Here is a 22,211-nt window from a genome sequence, read left to right on the forward strand (position 1 = left end):
TACCTCCGCTCCGCCTCGCCTCGCCCCGCCCCGCCCCAGGGGTCGGCGCGAGGGCGGCCGTTGGCGGCGGCCGTTGGCGGCGGCCGTTCTCCGTCCCTGCGCGCGGCTCGGGCGGGAGAGCGGAACCGAGACGGGAAGGTGCTGGCACGGGCCCGCTCTCACCTGAGCCACCGCGGGCTCACAGGCCGGGCAAACGGCTTTTAAAAAATGGGTAATTAAAGCAACCAGCAGCCCGAAGTTGGAGATGAGATGTCATTACTGGGAAGCAAACCAGCTGTCGTTCAAGCTCTTCAGGTTGCAGGGCCTGAAGTTCTGAGCACATACTGAATTCAGTCCTCAAACACAGAGCAGTTAGTTCTCTTCCCAACTTTGCTAACTGATAAAAATCTGGTTTTAACATTTTTCAAGACCTTTAAAACATCCTCCTGCGCTACATAAGGATGCAGTTCRGTTGGATTTGCCAGATGTCAGATCATCTGAGGCAAAGGGGAAGCACTCATGGCCTTCTGCCAGCTCTGCTGCAAGGTAGGCACAAAAACCAGAGCAAAACTGCCTGATTTACCTTGGCTGCTAGCATGGTCTGATGGCAGCCTATGGYCTCAGCCTTGCAAGCCCTCATGCAAATGCTTACCCCAGGGGCACGGGCTTCAGCCACCGTATGTAAAGCRGTAAAGTTAGGTATTGGCACTCATGACCAGAATCAAACTTTGTACTCAGACAAACCAGCTTCTCTAGGCAGTTCTAAATATTGAAGTAACCACATAGCAGGGGATCTCCAAACAGAAGCAAGTCTTTGGGGGGGAAAGCAGCATATCTCTAAAGACCAGAGACGTTACACTGGAAGAGAAATACAGGGTCACCTACTGCTTTCTGCCCACCTCCTTCCCTAGCTTTGGCTGACTCCTGCGGCCTCTGGCATAAAGCCCTTACCCAGATCCCACGGGTAACCAGCGAACGAGCCTCGCTCGCTTTCTGCTAGCCAAGACTGAGGAAACCCTAACACATTGGTGGCAGCGAGGGGGAGTTACCTGCCGTACGCCTTCCGCGCGAGATGCATACAGAGGAACGGCGCGGGCGCGCGAACCACGCCGGCGGCTCCCGCGTGGGCAGGTGCCCGGCGGCGGCCGCGCACGCAGCTCGTCGCGCCTCCCCGCCCCTCGCGAGCGGCGCTCTTCCTGCCTCGCCTGCCAGCTCCGCCTCCCCCCGCCCCTCGGGGCTGTGCGCGACGCAGGCCGGAGCGCCGCGCCTCGCCTCCGCTCCGCTCTGCTCCCCTCCCCGGTCGGAAGTGGCGTACGCGGAAGGAGCGGGCCGCCCGGGTTTCCGCACCGCCAGCCCCCTGCCCGCGCCGTTAGGAGCGTCCGGCAACCGCCGAGCGCGGCTGCGGCCGCCCCTGCGCCATGTTGCGCGGCCTGGGCAGCTGGTTGGGGCTGGAGCGGGCAGGCGAGGAGAAGCTGCTGCCGGCCGAGGAGGGGGGCCGGAGCAGCCCTGCGGATGCGGGCGAGGAGCCAAGCGCGCGGAACCAGGAGCAGGTGGAGCTGCAGGCGGACTCGGACCCGCTCCTCAGCCAGGCCAAGGGACTCGGCAGTGAGTGTCCTGCCCGCGCCGCCGSCGGCGGGGGGCGAGCTGGGCGGAGGCGGCACGGCCCTGATGCTGGCCGGGGGGGCACTGCGCCTGACCGAAAAGCGCCTCCTCTCCGTGCGGCCCTGGCGGCTTGTGTGTTCCTGCCGCACTTGCTCTGCTCCCCTGCGGTAACCTAGGGTACCGGTAGCCTAAGGGCCGGCCCGCGAGGTACCGGAGAGGTGTGAGGGCGCTCCAAGTAGTCCTCCCCCCGCTGCTCTCCCCCTTCCCCGCCATACACACACAGCGCTGCTGGAAGGGTTTCACGTCAGGGGAACGGTAAAGGTCTCAGTAAAGGAATAGCTTCCCGTGTTGGGGAAGGTGTCTTGCCCTGGCCACCTCACCTGGGGAGTAGTGCTTATATTAGTGTTAAAAAGAAAAGAAAACAAACAAACAAAACGCCTAGTGGTTTTAAAGGAGTAAAACTGTCTTTGTATGGTAACAGTAACATAGGCCAGCGGTTGAAGGAGCGAAGGTAGACTAGTTTAAGGCATGTTTAGGGTTATAATTTTCCCTTAAACCATTTTTTAACTGAACTRAGTAGGCACCAGGTTAAGTTGCGTTAAGCATGTTTGTTCTCAGTTCACCAAAGTTAAAATTCTGTTTTCATCCAGATAACTACAACTTTGATGTAGCTTGCTCTGTAGTGCAAAAGGGGCAATGTCAGCCCTTAGGAGATGACCAGAATACTCTTTAAAAAAACAAAAACGGCAACAAAAGTCTGTCTTTCCAGATGTAAGCAGTAATGCACATGAAGTTAGCTAGTCAGTGAAGAATGTGTAAAAGCCTTTTTTCTCTACCCTTTTGTTCTCTGATGTTCCCATATATCTTCCTGTTTTGCATCTCTTTTAAATCACATTTGTTAACTATGGTCTATGACATACATCACTACTGTGCATTTCACAAACTGGAGTTTTTCCTACAATCTGCTCCACGTTTCTGAAACAGTTCCATGCAGTTGATAAAGCTGGAAGCTTGAAAGTGAGCTGATTCTCATAAAATCCAAAATAAGAAGATATTCCTTTTAGATAACTGACAACAATAAGTGCTTAAGGGAATTGTTAACAATTCTGTGTGCTGTTGAAGGATATTGCCACCCTGGAAGTCAAAAATCATTTTAAAAATTCTTGGTGTTTGAAGTATGAATCAAGACATTGACTACAAACACTTCAGTTATTATCTATCTTAGAAAAGTTATTGAATGAGCAGATAAATAGATAAAATATTTCTTTATCTGTTATTCTGTTCTGACTATAAAAGTGATGTGAGCATGCAGAATAATATACTTAAGTGTGAGTTTCGCATTTTTTTTAATATAAAAATAACTTTTGTTAAAGTCGGCTGTAATGAGATAGGGTTGTAAATATATGTAGGTAAGACTTCAGTTTTACTATAGTAGGTTCTTAGATAAAATTCATACGAAGTGAAACTTCATTGCTGAAGTGTTTGTTATTGGTGCTCTGAAATATTGGATCGATCTCTTTTGAAAGTTTAGCCTGAGAGGCTAAATATAAATATTCATGAAATATTTCATGAATATGGTTTGCCTTGAGCTCTCTGAACTGCAGCGGATTATCTATGTAGGTTGTTCATAGGTGCTGCTCTGGTTAGCATTGTAAGTAGATTCTAATCCAGTAGTAATCAGTCTGACTGTGGAGGAGGGAAAAAAGACTTGAGTTTTCAGGGGAAGAGTAAGCATTGATTGTTATGCATTTAAAGGTCCATCCCATAACAGTAAACACAGTAATCTGTAAAAAAAAAGCAAATCCTTCAGATTAAATTTCAGTGAATTAATTTGCTCTGGAAGTGAGAATTTGATCTAGTGATCCATGGATGCCTGGTCCATCCATGTCTGTAACACAACAGAAGATTGTGGTTGAGAAGTCTTTTAAATGCAGATAGACATTACAGATTTGCCTAGCACATAAAGAATTCTTCTAGTAAAACTGAAATCTTGCACATATTGCTTGTATGTTCATTATCATGTTATTACAAAAGGCAGCATTGCGAGCATAGTATCATCTCCGATTGGAGAATTTGTCAATATAAACTGAAAATATAAATATTGCTTGCAAAATACTCTTAATACAAACATAGTTTTGGAAAAAAGGAAGTAAACTTTCTTGGTCCTTTGAAAGTGGAAATACTGTTTTTCCACCACTAGTGTATTAGACCAAGTACTGCCTCCTATTGAGGCTTTGCAAGCACCTTGGTATAAGAAGAGTACTTGTCCTTGATAGACAGAAAAAATATTTTGGTCTTCAGACTAGTTTCAGTTCTGGCCAAAATCACTTTGCTCAACTAGACCAAAAATTTGCTGTGTTGTAGTGTAACATACACTACCCGTGATAACAAATGTTTGAGGACCTTTTGCATTTGAAACAATTATATGCAACCCTGGAAGCTTTCTTGTGTAAAACAACAAATAAAAGTTCAGGGAAACACTCCAGTAGGCTGCTGCTTCCTCTACTATCATAGGGAGTATACTGCATAGGGAGTATACTCTGTGTATGTGTGTCTCTATACATACATACATACATACATATATATGTATGTATGTATATACACACACACACACATATATATATAGGTAAAGTATATGACAGGCATTTTATATATCATCTGAAGCTTGTGATGCGGTGTAAAGCCTGATAAGAGATATAGAAGATGCTAGCAAGCCCTGGGAGGAATTCTGTTTGTTGCTATTCTGTGACTTATAAATGAAATTTACATATAGAAAACTGGCTTTCTTAAGGACTGGCTAGACCTCTGCATTTTTCAGTGCAGATTTGGTGACATCATTAAGAAAGAACATTTTACAAGCCGCGAAGAACAGCAGCCAGCTTTGCAAAAAGTGACATAACTACTCCTGAGCAAGTTATTCTGCTAGTTGTTAACAGCTGTATGTGTTAAAATAACTCACATTTTTTTGCATGCTAAGGTTATTTTTTTACATTTTAACCTAAAAGGCAATTTGAATTGTTGGGAGGTCCTGAAAAGAAAGATACTTGTTTTCTTTCCTCTCCTTCCCCCACCCTGCCCCTAACAAGTGCTATTTGTTTTTAAYAGTCCCCTATGTAAAAGTCAGTTTTCAAGAAATAACTGAATGATCCTTGCTATCCCACATGCTTCGCGTTCTTTCTTACGCCTCAAATCTGTCTCTGATAATCACCATGCAGCTTAAAAACACCATTACATCTTCCTACAAGGAAGGTACTTACTGACATTGTATATACTGTAATTGTGAAATTACACACATAATACATCTGTTTAATACAGTGCTTGTGACATCSTGTAACTATCTGAGAAATAAACTTACTCAATATTGTGTTAAGGTACTTTGTCAATAAATTGATATTTAATGTTTCTGAAGGTTAATGATTTAAATCTTGGTGCTTGCCTTCTCGGGTGTGTTCTGATACCTTAGTTAAAAACTAACAATACAGGACAACTGTTTGTGCTATACAGTTCTTTTCTTGCCACCTTGCTTTAGTTCTGCACTGCTGGTATAAAGGATGGTAATTAGAGTTTTAGAAAGTATTTGTTACTGCTGTTCTGACGCCATTCAGAAGAATGAAGCTAATAAACCAAAAAAAAAAAAAAGAAAAAAAAAAAAAAGAAAAAAAGAAAAGTTCAAAACAGAAAAGGAGCAGTATCAAGAGCAATACTCTACCTTAAGACTTCTGAAAGAATTTGAAGTCTTACCTACCAGAAATTTTTAATGTGTTTGTTGACTCACTTCATAAGACTTTATTATGCATATTGATTTTTCTTAATTAAAAAATAACTTTTACTCATGTTGCTAAAGCTACTTCATTGCTTAACATCTATGTATTACTTAAATAATTGAAGTTAKAAAAGACATTGCTTCAGAAAGTTGATAGGAGAGCAGCATTTCAAGGTTTATTAGAAATGTTTGGTTTAGTAAACAAGTTTRTGGTGTGATAGTTTGTGATTTACAGAAACTTTTGATCAAATATACAGTAACGTAACTAAAGAACGAGAACTAAAAAAGGATAAATAGGATTTTAGGAATTCTTTGTAGACAAGAAGCTAAGTTAAATGATTCTGAAAGGCGGCTTTCAGTAGGTAACCAAATGTAGAACAGTAAAAGAAATCTAGTAAGATTGGATGTAAAGAGGTATTTTTCAGCTGTTTCTCTTCTCATCTGTGAAAGGTTMTCTCTTCAATTTTGCCACTGCTGCTACAAAAAAGATATCTGAATCGGTTGCTGAAACAGCACAAACTATAAAGAAGTCTGTAGAAGAAGGAAAAATCGACAGTATAATTGATAAGGTATTTTGTTTTTAGATTACTTTATCTGTAACATCTACTTGCTTACTGTTATTGGAATGTGTAACGAATCTGGCACATGACACTTGATTTCCTTAAATTTGCTTTAGGAATTTGATGGTTCAAGCACAGATATCTCCTGTCATGACTAACTGCTTTACTACAGTGTGCATAGAGACTAGACGTGCCAAAAGATTGTTAAYAGAAACTTGTACATGAAAATGCAGTTAATAGAACAGCTTCTCTGTAAGCTTAATAATATATGCACTCATAAAAACAACTGAAGTTATATATCTAACCATGATGGGTTTCTTTATTATATTAAAATTACTTTGAAGGCTTACTGTTATGCAGTGCTCTCTAACTGAAGAGTTGTTTAGGATTTCTTCACGTTATTCATTATGTGGTCCTTTGCCCTGTTCACTGCACAACATTCAAGTTTTTAATCAGAAAACAATTAACTTTCTCATGCACTTTTCTAAAACATTTGTCCCTTACAGTGGTCATTTGCAAGTTTTAGGAGTAGGAAACAGTTCAGTTTTCCTGTTGTGAGATGGCAGGCAGTTTGATGATTTTCTTCATGTTGTGACATCTGGTCTGCATGTTGAGCCTCATTGTGTGACTGAAGTGTGACGTGAGTTTCATGTGCATGTTTTTGTATTGTGTTTATGAAAATGATCAGGTGAAGTTATTTTAAGTCAGGTACAGCTTATGTTTTTTAAAAAGAATCTTTGCAGTTATGTTTAAAAAAGACACAGACTAAAAAAAGTTTGCTTTCAAATTAAAAGCATAATAGCCAAAGTTCAAGTAATATTTGCATTTATAGCTCAACTGTTGCAGGAGAGAGAGTACGGTTAAGGTTTGCAGACTATTACAGAGTAGGAAAAGTTACAATATAATTTTGAATCTCCATACTATATTCTGATTTCTTTATAAGAATGGAAACATTGTCTAAGATCAGCAAGGCAGTGTTTTATGCTTCCCTTTTGGAAATGTCGTGACTGAAGAGATGAAAAATAAGCAAACTCAAAGGAGGCAAAATTATTTAGAAGCAGTATTAGTGGAAGTCATCTGGGGATTTTTGTTCRTCTGTGAATGCTGTTGTAAAAAAAATACGTATACACACACACACACACGTGTGTGTGTGTCTGTATGTATCTGTGTATCACTGGGAAATCTTAAATTGTGTTAATCTTCTCTTTTCTTTACTCAATACTGTGTCTGTGTTCAGTAACCTTCAGGATGTAGATAAACTGGAGGAAAAACAGAACACAGTTTTAAATATGGTGACATAGAAAGAAAGGCTGGAAGAATTGGGTTTGTTTTAGTCTTTTTACAAGGATTAAGGAAGGGATGTAACAAAGATGTCTGTGATAAACTGTCTGCCATTTCTAGTGATTGTTGTTAAAGTAGTAAACAATTTGCTACTAAAGAATCTTGGCTAAAATAACTAAGATCTTTCTAATGATACAGGCAAGTAAGTTTGAGAGTGGGTAACTTAGGGTATAGAACCCCTGTTACTGGAGATTTAAAGCTTTAATTATGTGGCTGTGAGGCAAAATCAATCATGTCTCAGCAAAAGAATTAATTAGATGAACATTGGGGTCGTCCAAAGGTGCGCATTTTTAAAATGTCTGTGTTACTGCTTCGATTTATGTGTAACTGGAGGATTACAGCATCTTCAGAAGATTCTACTAATTTGAGTCTTTAGTAGGAGACAACTTAGACCTAAATTTCCAGAGTGAATAACAGTGTATAAACACACGGCTTCCATCAACTTAGATGCAGCAATGAGTGTTCAGCACATTTGTATTCAACACATTTGCAGGTCAGTTCTGTGGAAAAATTAGGTTTAATTGCCTACACTTAGAGCAGTTCTGTTGCTCAGGGATTTAAATCAGCTTTCAGGGACTGCATTCAGTTATTTGAATTAAGACAGTCCTTTCTCTCTCGGCAGTCTTCTGCATCTTGTTTATGAGATGTCTTCTGGTTTGATAACAGCTGCCTTCTTTAAAAGTCCTTAGTTCCAACAGAGGAAAAGTTAGGTACAGTCAGTGAGACAGAACTCTTACGGAGGGAGGTATATAATGTGGTCCTGTGATTAAAAAAGCAAATAGAACTGTGTCCCCCACATTGGAAGCATATGATGTTATCCTCTGTAAGCTGGTAACCATGAAATGGAACATCTAATATGCTTTGAGAGTTCTACAATTCTTAACTAAATTTGAATTCACATTGAAGATGTAAAACAGGAATGTGTGTGCTTTTTTGACCGAAGTTTGGTTAGTTGCAATTTTATTGTTAATCTAAGTCTGATCAAAAGGTCTGAAGGGTCATAGGGGAGAAGCAGATTCAATTGTAATTGTTGACCAAAAGATCTGACTGTATTTTTGAAGCTGCAGATTTTTTTTCCTCAGCTGTTCTAGGGTAAGACACTTTTGCCTATACCTGCCTTGCTTCTTAAGAAGAGATGCAGGGAAGTTGCTCTTCAGCGCTTTTCAGTTAAAATAAGTTTAAGTCAGTGAATTCTAAGTTGATATAGCTCAGGTAGTTTTGCTTGCTTAAGGTAGTTTTTCTGCTGAGACAGGCAGCTGGGGGATGTCTGAGAGAAGTAAGRTGTGGGTTCTTTCTTCAGCAGTTGTCTTCAGGTTTTTTTTTAAGTGGGAAGAGAAAATGCTGTAACATGTCTCTTAAATGCATCTCTGAAACAAAATCAGAATTAAGTCAGCTTTATAGATATTGTCTAGGAAGCCTGTAGAGTTATACAGTTATAGTTTTATAAGGCCTAGTGAGCTAGTGAAACAGCTCACTACTATCCTGTTCTGTCCCCAATCCTGCCATTTCTCTCTGCTTCCTCTCACTGTTCCTGGCTGCTGGATCCATTGCTTAACGTTCTTGTGTTCTTTCAATGCCTTAAGTCGCAAGTGTGGCAGAAAACAAAACTAGCAAAAAGTCTATGTTGTGCACTTTGTGGGCAAAGGCAGCTTAAAAGGGGAGGGGAACCGTCCAAAGTCAACCCAGGTGTAGTGAGAGAATGTGTGTGGGAGAGTGTCAGAGATGAGAGGTACAACCACATGCTTCCTCCTCCTCCTCCTCCTCTCTCTGACCTYCCTGTCTAAGGATCTGTGAGCTGTTCATTGATTTGGCTGGCTGGGGAAAAAGCCTCGCATTTTTTTTCTTATTTCTTCCTCCATAAACAATACAGTGAGCTTAAGTTTCTTGCTATAATTGGTGTTCATACCCTCTTTCAACATAATCATCAAATGACTCTTAAACTTCTCTTATGACTTCATTTTGTCTCCAGATTTCATTGACTTTTTAATGACAGCCATCTGTACATAGTAGCAAAGTTAGACTCTAGTATCCTGTGTAATAGAGAATATATCTACCTAGCACACTTTTGATCCACAGAATATCTGCAGCTGTATGTCAGCTGGAAAAAAAAAGAAAAAAAAAAGGAAAAATAGACTGAGAAGGTTATTTGATAATGTTTCTTTATTTTAGAAACAGTAATGCTTGTAAAATACACTGCTGGTTACTTAGCTACCCTTTCTTATGCCTGAAATAACATTTTCTTTTTTTCTGTGCATACCCTAGGTAGAATAACATTAATTCCTTATTTTGACTAAAAAGCTTGCATACCGGGAAATCAGTTTATAATTTTCATAGCATCCAAAAGCTTTTCTCCTGTACCACGTGAAGTATTTTATTCTCTAAATACTCAACATTCATGTCATTTAAGATTGGGAGGAGCCAGTGTGATCTATTTGCATAACAAACACTAGAGTAGTTCTTTCACTGATGTTACCTTATGCTGAAATGCTGTGTTTTTTGACTGGAAACTTTTTAATAGGGATTCACTGTGATTTGACTTAGCATTTTTATGCTTCTTGGCAACTTGTTTAATTCATCAATAGATCTCTCTGTTTACAATTTTTATCTTACTAGTAATTTAAATATTATAGTTTTAACTTCTAGCTCGATTCCTTTTTTGTCTTTGCTTTCTACTACAGAAGGGCATTTACATTGTTACTTCTAGATTATGGCACACTGACTTTGGAAATTTGTTTGAAAACCCTGAATCTTCTGCTGTAAAAATGTGTGATGCATATAGCTCTTCTTTGACCATTCTCTATTTTTAGTATAAACCTCAACATAGAGTATTCCTGGAAGTGAGTCCTTGATGAAAATTTGTCAGCATCATAAATGGAGAAATGATTCAATTTCAGAAATTCACTGAGTCAAACTGAAAATCATAGTTAAGTTTGACTTGTAAAATTGTTATTGCAATGTATATATTTCCTTAGTCAATCCTTAAAACACGTTTTAAGGCCAAGGGTATATTTGAATGTTTATAATGTTTTAAAAAGCTGTTCTATATAGGTCTAAGCAGATAATCTGTGTTGTTTGTATTTGATTTGGTAAGGAGATAAGTGTATTTCATAGTATGCTGATGTTCAAATTGAGTTTGTCAGGTAGGATTTTAAGGGTAAAATAGAATGACTCAGTAAAAGGGAATGTGTGATTGATGTGAAACATCTCTGGTTAGTTTACAAAAAAGAAGATTGAGATTATTAGAATATGACATCACAATGTATTTGAAAGCATTTTCTGTCTAAACATGAAACAGGTGAAGTTTTTTATTTCTTGTGACTCTTTCATTTTTATTTTAGACAATTATTGGAGACTTTCAGAAGGAACAAGAGAAATTTGTGCAAGAGCAGCAAACGAAAAAATCCGGTACTGTGCTTTTTTATTAGGGTGTGCATAAACTAAAGTTTTAGTGGAAGCTGGATAATTAAGTTCACTCTGTTTAATGAAACATAGTTATAGCACAGCTTAATGTATGCTGTGGGAAGATGCCACTTTTATGGGAGACTAGTAAAGTAATAGTGTTACGTTGGTGTAGATTGCTTTTTTAACCAGATTTAACTTACCATGATCTTTAAATAATAAAAATAATGAGGTCATCTAACTGAGACTCTACTAAGCAATTTTTTTTCTATGTTATGTTTCATCATTGGCTTATCTTCTCAACGTGTTAACCTGAATGCCATAATTTTTTAAGGTTTGAATAAATAGTGGCTCTGTTCTTAAACACTGAATATGAAACAATTTTAAATGGATCATGATGAAATTTTTCATACTGTCTGTAATTACTATGTTCATCTAGTTTCTTCTTGCAGTGCTGCTCATATGATCATGCTGTCTGTATGTCTCTCTTTTTATTAATAAACTTTGGCATCTGTTRATAAATAGGTTTCTATAAATTTCCTGAAGATAGGTAGCTGGATTGACAAAAGAGAGAAAGAGAGAGAGAGGTAGTTTAACTGAAAGAAGTATTAGTGTCAGCACATACCTATTGCGCATTAGTGAATCCATGTGGGAGAAAGATCTTAAATATGCCAGGTGCATAAGAAACCAAGCTTCAGTAGTTCTAGAGCACAAGAATTATTTGTAGACTACCAGCAGTGCATCACAGTATCTTTACAGGCTGAATCAACATAGCCAATGAAGAGATTRATTACTTTTGCGCATCCAGAATAGTTAATTTTCTCTCATTACGGCCTACACAATGAACTCTTCTGGAAATAGCTGTGTAACGTAAATCAGATCAACCGGAGTATGCTTATTCCRTGTATAACATGTTGTAATTTATAATGAATTTAGAACTTCTTTTTTTCCATAGCTAAGGAGTTACTTCCTTAGCTAACACCAGCCTTCTGGATGTCAAAAAATTGATTTAATAGTAAATTATCCTGAAAACTTAGAAATTTCTAGTTGCACTTTAAACTGTCTGATTTCTATGTGCAGACCACTCAGCCAGTTACACAACGCTACTTTAGTAACTAAACTAAAAAACTGCAAGTCTGAGAACAGTAGGAAGAAAACCCTAAAGTTCTGGTTTTAAAATCAGCAAATCAGAAATCAACAGCTATTTAAATTTTTGTTTATTTTTATTAAGCAAAGATCCATTACTAGAGCTCATCTCTTGTTCCTTTTTCCTAAACTAAGCTCAAGGCATAATTAACTGGCATACTGATCTATGTGATGTTTTATGTTATTTTGTTTAGTGATAGGTTTTTTATTACATTTAAATACAAAATATAAAAGGTAATTATTTTCCCCCTTTTAATAATAGAAGCAGCAGTGCCTCCTTGGGTAGATAGCAATGAAGAAGAAACAATTCAACAACAAATACTGGCCTTATCAGCAGTAAGTATTTTGTTTGCTGCAATATCTGGAATTTTTTCTGTTGTAGAGATTAAAACTTCCTTTATGTTCAAAGTAAGTTTGTCTGGTATTATTAAGTTGTGTATTGTCAATAGGTGTCTTTTTAGATATCTGTCACTGCATTAGTAACATGCAAGAATAAATAGGAGTTCTTCTGGCACTGACTTGAAATAGATCCCCAATTTTTTTTTTTTTTTTGGAAGGGTATGCAGCTTTGTGCTATTAGAAATATGTGGGAAGTAAGATTGCTGATCATGTGTGTTGAATGCAGTATCTTTTTTCTGATATCAGTTAACAACTGTAATATGTTCTTCAAAGGATAAACGAAATTTTCTGCGGGATCCTCCAGCAGGTGTTCAGTTTAATTTTGACTTTGATCAAATGTACCCTGTTGCAATGGTTATGTTACAAGAAGATGAACTTCTCAATCGGATGAGGTTTGATCTTGTTCCTAAACAGTAAGTAATTTTTGCTTGTAACTGTGTATCATTGTACTTGTAATACTTCTGCTTTAATATCTGTAAATTACTCTTTCTTCTTTTTACTTCCTTTAGTTTTCCAGTATGTACTTCCACTGTATGTATTTTGTATCTGCTAATTTTAAATACAGGGAATACTTCAGGTGCACTGCAGTTTAGCAATTAAAAGAAAGGCTAAAAAGTAGCTCTGTTTGAAATTCAGAAGGACTAAGGACCTGTTAAGATTTGAGTATGGTAGAGGTCTTAAATTTTTCCAAGTTCAAGGCACTGAATTGATTAAGAATTTTTTCCTAAAGAAAGGTAAATATTGCAACAGAACTTTTCTGATCTACTGCTGTAATTGACACCCCAAAAGATTAGTAGAGATAGAGGCCCTCCAGAGAAAGAACAAAAGAATGCATTACAGAGACAGATTATAATAGAAGTAATGGAGGCAAGAAGAACTATTTTTGAACCAAGCTATGGAAAAAGGCTCTGTGCTGTGACTGCCTTCTAGTGGACTTAACTGAAAGATAAATAATGTTTTTATGCCAGCACTTCTAGCCTGTTCTAGTATGGCCTCTTAATCTCAATTTTATTCTAGTCCTGTTTTCCTTCCCTATCTGGTTCCATACAGTGCTGCTTAACCTTGTTTCACAGATCACCTTTCTTGTTAAGTAGGAGTTTCCAGCATTAGTCTCCTTATCTGAGAATGGAAAGTAAACAGCTTTGTGAGCTTCTCTATCTTATGTCTCCTCCTTCTGTAAAACTTCCTCCTCATTGTATTTACCCCTTCCCTGCTGTTCCTTTCTGCTCTGCCTGCATTCTAGCTCTTTGTTAAATCTGCTGTGTTAAATAGCAGATTGGTCCTGCTATTCTTGCCTAGCGTACCCCATTGCTTAATAGATTTTCTTCTTTTCTTAGTCTCAGTAGGCACTGTTTGCCTGAAAATTAAAAAACAAAGGTAACTCCAGTCTCTCCTCTTTCTTTCTTGAACTACATGGCTTCCTTACCCAGCTGCGTTGCTTTTTCTGGCTTCTCTTTCTTCTAGGTTAAAAATGGGTCTTCTCTACTTTGCTGGGAAATCATCAGTGGGAAATGTCACCGAGGAAATAGGATAATCTTCATCTTACCAGAGCTGATTGTYTACTAGATGGCAGTTTCTAGCTACTGAAATTCCTGCACTTGCAGACTAGAGCATGCTGAAAGTCATGCAGAAAGTGAAATAGTCTTGCTGCAATCTTAGAAGGGCTTTTGCCCATAAATCAAAGATTTCGTTTTCACCCGAGGTCTAGAGAAGATGTACATRAACATATCTTTTCACAATGAAAAAATGTAGGTTTTAGAGAGGAAGTAAATAGAACAGGGCTATTTGATTTATTGAGTTTGTCTACATGATTTGGAAAGAGGGATAGAACAGGATAATATTTTTCCAAATRTGCATTGCTGCCTGCTTTTAAGTGTTTTTTAAACAAATAACCTGTTGCCATTATATATTCAAGTCCAATGTAATTATCTTGTAAGAGATCCCCAAGAAATGTTTTTTTAATTTGTGTTTATTTCACAGATTTCTAAGTTTTTACTTAAGAGATAGTTCTTCCTACTCCTGCCCTCAACATGTTTAGTTTTATTTCATCACTGGTTGGTAGAAGAAACCACAATGCCACATGTAGTCATCAAAATCTGCTTGTTCTCTCTAGTGTAAAGGAAGARGTCTTCTGGAGAAATTACTTCTACAGGGTGTCCCTAATTAAACAGTCTGCACAACTCACTGCACTTGCTGCTCAACAGCAAGCAGTAGGGAAAGAAGAGAACAAAGGGAGAGAAGAGGATAGTCAACTGAAAGGTATGGAAAGGATTTGTTTTGACATGGCTCATGAATAGTCTTACTTCTGTCATGCATACTGACTATATGCATTGGGTGACATAGAATTTTTATCCTGGTTTTCCTATGAAAGCAGGCATCTTGCTGGACGTTTTTGCCTAGTCAAGGGGGAGATGGTGTTTCTAGCACTTTTAACCCATTTTCCAGTTTCAAGGAATTTTCATAGAATACTGGAAATCTCAAGAGAGAAAATTTTGTCCTTGGCCTATAATAGCTCAAGACATGAACTCCAGTGGTTTCTGGAACCTTTTTTTGACTTACCAGAGAGCAGGACTTATGTTTGGTTCATTTGATAGACAAGAGGCACTAGCCAACCCAGTCTGCTGGCATGCTTGTTGCTCTAGGCTTGTCTCAACACATGTTCTTTTGCTTAGACCTCAGGCCAAAAAGTAAGTTRGTGATGTAGCAGTAGGACTACTGTAGGTGGGGACGGCACAGAAGCGTACAGAACATGGAAAGGGATAGACTATATTGTAGAAATGGAGAAAGGTGGGGGGGACATGAAGCTAGCTGAGATTCAGCCTTGAGATGGAAAAAGCCACCATAACTCAGGTGGCTTTCTGTTACAGTTTCCTCTGTTATACTTATCAGTTTATATGGTATATCATTATAGGCCCCCTTTTAGGTCATTGGGCATCTTTAGCCGTGTGTAAAGACACTCTGCAAGCAGGATATATATAACTTAGCTAGTAACTGTTTTATACTCTTAACACTCAGAAGACATCTAGTAGCTCATTAAATCCTAGCTTAAGCTAGGTATATTCACCACCCTAATAAGACACCTGAAGAATCTTTGCTGGCCCAGTAGGCATTAAGCAGAAGGAGAAAGGTCAGTCTCTGCTGCTCCTTCAACAAATTCACAGATCCCCAAGTTGTCATGTTCCATCAAATCTGTTGACACTGGCAGGCTGACAACCAAATGATGGCTGGCAAGTTGACTCATTCCTCCTACCCTCTACCTTTTTATTACAACATTCTCAGTGTATTACAATTTTCTGTATTGGTATTTTTCCTCTTGAGTCCTTGTGCAACTAACGATCCTATCTCTGTAATCCTATTTCAGTTTGTTATTTCACCTTTCCTATCTTTTTACACTTTCTCATAGTTCTTGCACAGCTTGGCAGTTTTCTCAGTGGTCTAGGCTGACATTATGCAGCTGGGCCTTGACTCCTTGGCCACAGGCAGCTGAATCTTGAGGTGAGGAGAAGGCTGCAAGATGCCTTACAGAGTTTTGTATTGGACAGAAGATACTTTTTGAAAACGGACTGTAGTTTGCCAGCAGTTTGGCTAATTCTCTTTCTCACAGAGTCTGTTCAAGTGAGTGCATGTTATCCCAGGCAAGGCTCCCTTCTAGAATGAATCAGGTAGTTTTCTCTCAGTCAGAATCCAGGACTGACAGGACAGTTCACTCTGGAATCTACTCCAGACAGGAAGGTACTAATTCTGACTTCTTTTATCCAGAACAGTTCTCTGCTGTCCCAACAAGCGTGTATACTCAAACATTGCAGTATATCCCCATGTTGAACAGCACTCTCTCAATCATAAAAACACTGCTCGTAACTATTTTAGATTTGTAAGCTAAAAAAGAAATTATGGCCCATGATGGTATTACATTGAGTGCAGAGGAGATCTGGGCCAAATCTATGCAATGTGACCACAGGCAGTGCACTCCAGAAGATGCTAGCCCTCGAGCGGAGTAACTATTAGCTCACACCAGCGGGCTGTGAGGACCAGGGTTTCTTTCTCTGAGGAGATCAACAAAGACAGTATAGAAATAGCCCAACATGATTTATCCGTTTACTGTAATTACTTCATTCTTCTCCTATGTATAGTTTATTGTGTATTTTATTCTGCAACTTTAGTTTAAAAATGGGCCAGTTACAAAAAAATGAAGTTGCAAGTTACATGATAGTGAATATTCCTACTGTTTAGGGAGTTTTGTGAGAATGTTTTTTTTTTTCTTTATACAACAGAACAGCAATGGAGAAAATATGATTATATAGGGAAACAACTGAGAGAATTGTTAGAAAATGTTTAAAATATTTGAGTTTTCCTGAGTTACTTCAAGTTACTTCCATTTTTACAGTGAATACTTCTGTTGGCAGTGTCCCTTTAATACCTGATGTATATCAGAAATGGCTTTCAATGGCTTGTCTTTATTTTATGTATTAATCTATTTATTTGTTTACCTACCCATGCATGCTTCTAAAAATTTTATTCAATTATTGTTTTTTTCAGTAGATAAAATATCCTGAAAAAAGACATCTTTGACCTTTTGTTCCTCTCCAGTTACCATTTTGTTTTTATTTTCTCTTGCTGTATATGCCTTGTATGTACCATTTATGAACATTGTTCCAAATTGTTGCTTCTGTTTTTTGTGTTGCTTTCTTGTGCTGCATTTTTTAACAAAAATGGTAACAATCTCTTGGCCCATATTGGCCAATGGAGTATATATCACATATTTGTACTATCATAAATCATTTTGACACTACTAAAGGTGTTCTCTTTTGATCCCACCTTGCCAGCCTCTGTGGTAATTTTTTTCAGTGGATAAACTCCTGCCCTTTTATGCTATGCTGTAGGAGTCTGTCTTTGGTTGTCTATGCCTGTCCACTTGCACTCCTATTCTTGTCTAATCTTAACTGTATATATAGCCCCAGAATTGTACTCTTTTTTTTTTCTCCCTTTTCTTCCCCCCCTTTTTTTAAAAACAGTAGCTAGTAAATCTGTCCCTCTAATGTTAATGTGTCATCTAGTTCTGTATTTTCATGCAAGTCTAACATCCTTTCCCAGGATCCTTTCCCATCCTTTCTTATCATCAAATTATATTTTACTTGGCCAAACCTGTGAACTTCATTTTTCTTCTTTCTTTCTTTTATATTCATTCCCTATATTTACTTTAATTAGAAGCCTGACAAGATGGACAATAATGTTGTTGTTAGCTGGTATTGTTGTTTAGTATTACTGATGATTTTTTTTWAAAAAAATCTATTCATGCAAAACTAAGGCCTTCACATCTTAACTGGCTCTTCTTACACTTATTCAAATATTGGCCAAAAAGCAGGATTTAAAAAATTGCAAAAACCTAATTTCTTCAAGAGGTCATAGCCTGGCCAACAATTATAGAGGAAGAATAGCTTGAGACAAGTGGATAATGCCAACTCAATATGAGAGRAAAAAGCAATCTCAAAGATATTTTTCATGTATTTTATGTAACTTGGTGTCCAGGTAAAGGAGAGAAATTGTGTTATTGATTCCATCACAAGGAATTTGGCAGCATAAAGTCCCTTTTCACTAGATATTTCAGAATCTTGCAAGATGCAGTTTCAAGTAAGCTGCGACTTTTTGTTACTTGTGAGAAAGAGCTATTCTTTAATGCCCTACATTAACTCTTTCATCATAACAAAGTTCTTGTCTTTACCATTTAGTGCACTACATTTAGGCCTGTTTCCTATTTCCTACTCAGCTGTTCGTGTCATATCACTTCTATTCTCCTCCTATATTCAGGTCCCACTTTTGTCATTTTCTGAAAAGTAAGCTGTGTTTTCTTTTACATGCGGTATTCTTTTATGTATGCGGCTGTCATCAACTCAGGAAATCTCTGGCATTTTTATTATTTTGTCAGCCTCAACAACTAACTGTCATGTGAATGCATTCTTTTATTTGGAGGAGGGGATTTATTTCTTTTGTGTTTTTTTTTTCTTTTATCTTTTATGGATTTTTTTTCCTCCTTTGGAATGTTCATTATATCAACTGATAGAATTATATTGCATATAGGAGTAGTGACTATCTTTGGTTCCTGTAGTGCCTTACAATAGATCTTTGAGCCTTTTAGTCCATAGTGTAAAGGAGAAGGTAGCATTTTGAAAGATCTCCTCCAGCTTAGTAAAGCGTAAGTTCTGCTGAAGAAAATTCTCTTCATTATTGTTTTTAAGCATATTCACTGTGAAGTCTGGTTACTATTAGTATGTTTCCCCTTATCACAGAGCTTCTCATTTGATTTCTCTTTCTGCATCTCATTCCCTCAGTAAACCAATTTCAGAAAATAGAAAGCTGCTACTGTTGTGGCTGATTGGCTCATCAAATAAAGTACTTCTGTCATTAATTACAATGCTGAATGTTTCCTTTACRCAAGTTAAATGTGTAGTTAAATGAATAGTGTTAAACGGTAAGTTCCTAGGACAATGTAACCTTGGTTTTAAGCAGTACAGTGTGCAGGTCACATTTGCAAACCCAAGACATGGCTGTTTCAATGAAAGTGTTTCAACTCTGCAGGGGAAACAGGGCAACTCACCCTTTTGAAGAACAAACCTCTTATCTTTGAGTCATTCTCTTAGAAACTCTTAGAAATTGCAATCAAAGAAGAATCTGTTGGATAATACGCGAAGTGTTCTGTTAAAAAAACTTACCATCACAGCTTAAAACAAACATATCATCAGCAAAGGTTTACAAAATGCAATATTTTTTGGCCTGTCAGGGATCTCATACAATTCAGAAGACCAGTATAGGATATGCAGATAGGTTTACTGTCCTAAGCACTACATTTTATATAATGTCAAAGATATATTTACTAGACTATACTTTACTTGAGCCTGAGTTTTAACAGGTTTTGGGGACTGAGAATCATCTGTGTTTTGTTTTTGATTAAAAAGGCCTTTTTGAAGGTTGGATACCCTAACTGGTGAATAAAACTAGAAGTGGTTGTCTGCTAGGAGTCCTTCCTAATGTTCGGAGTTTCTTCTCGAAGCTGACTGACGTCTATAAAATAGAGTTAATTGCCTTCCATTTTATCTCTATCTGTTTCCTCCTTACATGATATTTTCACAAAGTTTTAGGATGGTTGAAAGGGAGGAAAAAAGAAGGGACAAATCAGTCACATCCCACATGCTAAAGCAGAAACTATACGCACAAGCTCTGTAACCAAATGCCAGTTTCTAATCCTTTTCCAGGTATCAGGAGCTATTTACTTAGAAATTAGGTGTTTGTAGGAGGTGATGCTAGGCCAGCAGTTCCAAACCTGTGCTAATAGTATGCTAGTTACTTCAGACTGGTATGTGGCCCTGTGCCAAGTTGCTGTGCTGCACCTGCATGAGAGAGGGCAGTGGAGCTTGGGGCAGCGCTCTCGCCCTGTGCGTTGGGTACTTGGCAAACAGCCAAGAGTCCTGCTGTCTGCTCTGTTGGGGGTGCAGCTGCCTCTGTAGGCATGATGTTGGGTGCCAAGAGTCCTGCTGTCTGCTCTGTTGGGGGTGCAGCTGCCTCTGTAGGCATGATGTTGGGTACCAAGAGTCCTGCTGTCTGCTCTGTTGGGGGTGCAGCTGCCTCTGTAGGCATGATGTTGGGTACAGTAACGTATGCTCTGCAGATTGGGAAGAGGAGGGAATAAAGAGGGTGTAACCAGAGCCATTGAGTAAATGAGCTGCATAAGCAATGGGGACCACCAATTAAAGAATTATTTTAATTAGAGCTGATCTTAATTTTACAAACTAAACATGAAAAAAAAAATCCCCCTTCAGAAATTGCTGAGTAAGCAGGAGGGATCCACCTGGGCACATCACAGTATGCAGAGCTGTAAGCTCAGAGCTGCTTTGCATGTTTAAACAAATAAAAACTGCTAAACAAGCACATAACCACTGCCCAGTATGTTAATTGTTCTTGCAACCATATGGCTTTTCATGGCAACTCCTCTACCCTGCTAGTTACATTAGGAGGAGGAAACCTGGAATGTTCTTTACCTACCAAGAATAAGATCTGTCCATGCATATGAACAATCATGCCAATGTAGCACCGTGGGATTTCAGAAGCAAGTCTACATCTTTATAACATTATAGATTTTGCACACTATGGTGCAAACTAGGAGTGTTTTATAAAATACRTTTTTCCTTGATTCCTAATTGTTCATATTTCATAGTTATTTGGATCATTTTGAGGTGGGCAGAGCRGTGCCCATGGTTTCATTTGGATTCAGAATATAGATATAATTTGTTAAGTTTGACTTAAAATTAATTAGACATATAAAATCACTTGTCTTCGGTCTTGTTTTTAGTGCAAATGTTTCATCCATGGCTGAGTTCAGTCTTTAACCACAAGGATTCCTTAAAATTGAAAATAGTGTTTTCTTGTATATTTAATAGCTATGCAGATTGAATAAGATCTTTATTTAAATATGATTTGCCTTTTTTTTTCTCCTCTTGTTAGAAACAGTACGGCCCAAAACACCACCTGTTACAATAAAGTCTCAGCTAAAATCTCAAGAGGTAAAAATGCTTTTATATTTTATCTGATATTTAGTATGTGAAACTGTCATTTAATATGTAATTATACATCCTTTTGAGTGATGCCAGTTCTGTGCTAACTTGCTGCTGTTCCTGCTGTTCCCTGTGCTGTTCTGTTATAAGAATGTTTATCTTTAGTATTTACACTTCAAAGCTCATTTTTAGTAGGAAAAAAGTGGTAGTGTATCTGAAGAATAAATAATTTCATTAGTATCCTCCACATTGTAATAATACATGGGGTTTTTTGGTTTTGTTTCTTCTAACTCTGAAGAGTGAGGTGGTTCCAACATGTTTGGATTACAAAGTTTGTATTGTGTTTAAACATGATAGYTTCATTAAAATATAGACTCTTGTGCGTGTGCACACAGAGACACTGTGCCGTGTTTTGTCCAACTCTTTAGCAGTAGCAAGGTTATTTTACTGTGAAAGCAAAAAGAGCTTTGCTTAACACTGCAAAAAACATGAACTTGGACACCTAATGACACTTGATCATTTCTGTGATGTAAAATCAATACCAGAGAACTCTCTTGGCAGAAGTAGAGCTGTGCATTCCCTTGGCAATAATATATAGTGCTCTAAATTAAASAAGCATATTTCCAAAGAACAGTCTTCTCTAAATTTTATTTGTGTATAGGAAGTTGCTATTGAATTGTGTTTAAAATTTAATATTAGCCATAACTACTGTTCTAAACTATTTATGAGTTCATTATTATTCCTGAAGATTACCAAAACACAAAGTTTCTAAGAGAATACTAAAAGGAKCCTAGGAAGGAAAGCAGATTGTTTTTAGTACAGCTGTTGTTCTTGTCTGTACAAAAATACTCTTTAAAAATGCACTTGTAATGCATTTGTTTTGTTTGTTTGTCTAAAAGACAGTCACACAAGTRATAGTTTGTATTGGTGGCACCTTTTCCCTCCTGTTTTGGATAAGTTTCTACAAAACTATCTTATTACAGGATGAGGAAGAGATCTCCACAAGTCCAGGTGTATCAGAATTTGTGAGTGATGCTTTTGATGCCTGTAATTTGAATCAAGAAGACCTAAGAAAAGAAATGGAACAACTAGTGCTAGACAAAAAAAAAGAGACTTCAGTAGTAGAAGGTAAGGTTTTTAAAAAAAGCTGATAATTACTTTATCTTGACATCTGTTTTATATTTTACCACGTAGCTTCTTTTTTTTTTATGATTATAAAGGGCTATGTAATAAGCAGGGGTTTTCTTTAACCGTATCTTACCTTCTGTCTCTAGTAGAGTAATTTAAAATAGATTAATTCAAAAAAAAAATAGTGATAGTTATTTAGGACAGTCAAGCCTTGTCTCGTGCAGAATGTTATTCATGAGGAGTTTAAGTCCATAGAACCTAACAATTTAAAGTGGCTCATTTATGAAAGGGAGTAGTGGAATATTTTTTCTGTCTACCTTCTCCCTTCTCTGTGTTCTTTCATAGGTGCTT

General features: G+C 38.0%; 2 protein-coding genes across 2 annotated transcripts in view; one reads left to right on the forward strand and one right to left on the reverse strand.

Moving 5' to 3' along the window:
- Window positions 1-1,207, reverse strand: part of CTPS2 (CTP synthase 2) — a 78,090-nt gene extending 76,883 nt beyond the window's left edge. Inside the window, exon 1 of the mRNA XM_085323143.1 lies at window positions 1,029-1,207. Within this exon, the coding sequence (XP_085179269.1) occupies window positions 1,029-1,057 (29 nt within the window). The 5' untranslated portion in view covers window positions 1,058-1,207. The remainder of the gene's footprint in view (window positions 1-1,028) is intronic.
- Window positions 1,208-1,274: 67 nt separating this feature from the next.
- The window catches only part of SYAP1 (synapse associated protein 1), a 29,965-nt gene continuing 9,028 nt past the window's right edge, over window positions 1,275-22,211 (forward strand). The window contains exons 1-8 of the mRNA XM_085323145.1: window positions 1,275-1,584; window positions 5,795-5,913; window positions 10,584-10,650; window positions 12,053-12,126; window positions 12,463-12,602; window positions 14,303-14,448; window positions 20,683-20,741; window positions 21,716-21,860. Of these exons, the coding sequence (XP_085179271.1) occupies window positions 1,398-1,584; window positions 5,795-5,913; window positions 10,584-10,650; window positions 12,053-12,126; window positions 12,463-12,602; window positions 14,303-14,448; window positions 20,683-20,741; window positions 21,716-21,860 (937 nt within the window). The 5' untranslated portion in view covers window positions 1,275-1,397. The remainder of the gene's footprint in view (window positions 1,585-5,794; window positions 5,914-10,583; window positions 10,651-12,052; window positions 12,127-12,462; window positions 12,603-14,302; window positions 14,449-20,682; window positions 20,742-21,715; window positions 21,861-22,211) is intronic.

This window comes from Rhea americana, unplaced genomic scaffold (genome assembly GCF_003343005.1).
Source record: "Rhea americana isolate MKP2758 unplaced genomic scaffold, rheAme1 scaffold_82, whole genome shotgun sequence".
NCBI lineage: Eukaryota > Metazoa > Chordata > Aves > Rheiformes > Rheidae > Rhea > Rhea americana.